Genomic DNA, 2,958 nt, shown 5'->3' on the forward strand with positions numbered 1-2,958 from the left:
CAAGACTGTCTCAAGACAAAAAGAGGGAGGGGCCAGTTCTTTGGCGTACCCATCACTAAAATTCCTCTAGGCAGTCTGGAACAACAAAAACATGTCTAAAGGAAACTGCAAACCATCCTGCCCCCACCTCATCCCCTAAGTAACGAATGGGTAAAGCCATCTTGAGAGTCATCGCTCTGCACAACTCATACACCACCGGGTGGCTGAAAGATGGGAACTACTGAAAAGAGCAAGATTATACTTTGGTGTTTTCTCTAATTACATTGTATGATGCCTGTAAAATAGGACTGTCTTAGTAATGAGAAAAAACTTCCAAAGACTCCAAACAAAACTTTCCAAACTCCAAGCAATTTAACTTGAATAAAGGTCATGCATATATCTTAATATATTTTAAAGCCACGAGATACAGTGATCTCTACTAGCACACTGTTTTAATGAAGTTATAGAAAATATTTCTGTTTACTGCAGTAATAAAAGTAAATTTGGGGACTATGTACATACTTGATGTGGGTGTGTAGATGCTATGTTGGGCTATAGACTTTATTTCTTACTGTGGGTCATTGTTACTAGAAAGGTACAGCAGTCACTGGCTGAAAGTATTAGTTTTATGGTTCTATTCCATAAAAATTACAACATAAATCCATATTCATATAACAGAATACACTTATTTCAAATTTTAACAATGTACAAAATCAGAGTTTAAACATTTGATCTGGTTTATCAAGAGTATTATCTTGTAAGGCAGTTTCTTTCCTTTAATAAATGGCATATTGGGCTGGGAGAGATAGCTCAGTTGGGAATGTGCTTGCAGGGCAAGCATGAGGACCTGAGTTCAATCCCCAAAACCCATATAAAGTAGAGCCAGTGTGGTGGCCCGTGCCTATCATCTCAACACTGGGGAAGTGGAGACAGGCAGATCCCTGGGACTTGCTGGCATCCAACCTTGCCTATTTGGCAAATTCCAGGCCAGTGAGAGACCCTATCTCAAATGAACAAAGGTGGATGGTGCCTGAGGAAAAACATCTGAAGTTGTCTTCTGGCCCCCACATGCATGAACACACATGTGCATGCACACATACATATGTGTACACACAAATATTCGAACACACACATACAAATGATACATTAAAGTTTGTATTATTCGGGAAGCAAGTCATCTCCTAACTCTTCATCAGCAAAATCATCCTCGTCGAGTCTTTTTTTGGCTGCAGTTTTTGGTCTTTCTAGTTGAGGGCCCAGCGGATCCACATAGGAGGCATCTAGGGTTCAAAACAGATCACATCATTAGAGCATCAGAGAAAAAGAAAAGAAACATGAAAACAATCTAGACTCAAAGTCCAAACCAAACAACTCAGAGTGAACAGAAATCTCTCCCAAGTTACTACGTTTTGTCTGCACATGTCAAATTCTCGGTGGTTTCCAGGTTACACTTGCCATCTTCTTCAGAGCAGCTGTTCTGGGGGAGCTGGGGAGGGGACCAGCACTTGCCTATTTCTTTGTTACTGCTACTTTCATAAGGTTCATCTGTCCCAGGTAAAGCTCTGAGCTTGGCACTCAGTCGTTCACTTTTACTACTGGCACTATTGTTCTGGCCACTATCTGAAAATACAAAAATAAAGATGCATTTGTTTAATATGCTGAGGAATCATACCACCACACTGCACATCTAAAATCATACTTCTTTGTGAAGAAATAGACTATTTCACTGGAAGCCGACTTCTTAGGAATGGAATTCATGTTTGAAAGAAATCCCTTAGAAATCTGAATATAAAACCACTTAAGCATCTGTATTCTGTAAATATGTGCTTAGTTACAGGTTTTAATTTTATTTTTCTTACATTTATTTATTTGTGTGTCTGTATGTGCGTATACACTTGTCGTGCACGTGTGTGGAGGTCAAAGGACAACTACTGAGCTTGTGGGAGTTGGCTTTCTCTTTCCACCATGTAGATCCTGGGGATCAAACTTGTCACCAGGCTTGGCAGCAAGTGACTTTTGCCCTCAACTCCCCCACTACTCCCAGCCATCTCACTGGCTCCATGTTTCACTTTTAGAGAAGTTGTTAGATTATCTTGAATATTACAACTCAGAATAAATAGCATGTGAAGGAATGACAAATGGGAAGACATGGGACTGGTCCACATGGCATCGTCAGCTTCATTTTAAGACTGGCAAGGCGCCCTTTTGCACAGCATCAGGTGTCTCATATATCTCAGGCTCAGGCTGGCCTCAAACTCACTCCGTAGCTGACAGTCACCCTGAATTTCTGATCCTGTCTTCACTTCCCCAGTGCTGGGTTTATAGGTAGGTGTCACACTGGGATTTTAGCATCTGGATAAGCATCTGGATAGTTGTATAACAAGCTGGTAATCTGAACCTGGGTGGCAAGTAAGTCACACAAGCTCTTTCTTCAAACATGAAGAGTATTCACATAGACGTTGATTTCTATAGTGAGAAAGATTCTAGATCTGTAGAGGAAAGATTCTTTCCTCTGAGCTACACTGTAGCCCAATGATGGAATCCTTTTTTCTACTTTTTATTATTATTTTATTTTTTAAAATATAGAACACTTCAGGAATGTGCATGCCGTCCTTGCTCAGGGGCCATGCTAATCTTCTCTGTATTGTTCCAATTTTATTATATGTGCTGCCAAATGAGCATGGTAAGCTTTCTTTTTAATGAGCGGCTCACCAGTGTGCTACACCAGCCATTTCCTCTAAGTATGCTTCATATTTTAGTTTATTGATAATGTTTCTGGGAATAAATCAAAACAATATGGTCTTTAAAATCTCAACATTTTTTTTTTTTTCCAGTGCTGGTGACTGAAATCAGAATGTATGTTAGACAAGCATTTTGCTGCTGAGCTATACTCTCAGCCCTAAAATCTCCACATTTTAATTTTTTATATTTAAATATTTTATTATTTTTATTTTATGTGTATGTGTGTATTGCCTGCAT

At 39.4% G+C, this 2,958-nt stretch overlaps 1 protein-coding gene and 1 non-coding gene across 4 annotated transcripts in view; both read right to left on the minus strand.

Annotated features, from left to right (window-relative positions):
* Nucleotides 1-591: 591 nt before the first annotated feature.
* Ift88 (intraflagellar transport 88) overlaps nucleotides 592-2,958 on the minus strand; it is a 130,326-nt gene continuing 127,959 nt past the window's right edge. The window contains exons 25-26 of one of the 3 annotated variants that reach the window (XM_008824332.3): nucleotides 1,489-1,599; nucleotides 592-1,259 (exon numbers count right to left, since the gene is read on the minus strand). In XM_008824332.3, the coding sequence (XP_008822554.1) occupies nucleotides 1,138-1,259; nucleotides 1,489-1,599 (233 nt within the window). In that variant the 3' untranslated portion in view covers nucleotides 592-1,137. The remainder of the gene's footprint in view (nucleotides 1,260-1,488; nucleotides 1,600-2,958) is intronic. The other 2 variants (XR_003847974.1, XM_008824333.3) reach the window with 2 other exon arrangements.
* On the minus strand, nucleotides 2,556-2,661 carry LOC115068649. The gene has a single exon (XR_003847978.1). It is a non-coding gene; the product is annotated as a U6 spliceosomal RNA (small nuclear RNA).

The sequence above is a fragment of the Nannospalax galili genome, unplaced genomic scaffold (assembly GCF_000622305.1).
Source record: "Nannospalax galili isolate Female #2095 unplaced genomic scaffold, S.galili_v1.0 scaffold388, whole genome shotgun sequence".
NCBI lineage: Eukaryota > Metazoa > Chordata > Mammalia > Rodentia > Spalacidae > Nannospalax > Nannospalax galili.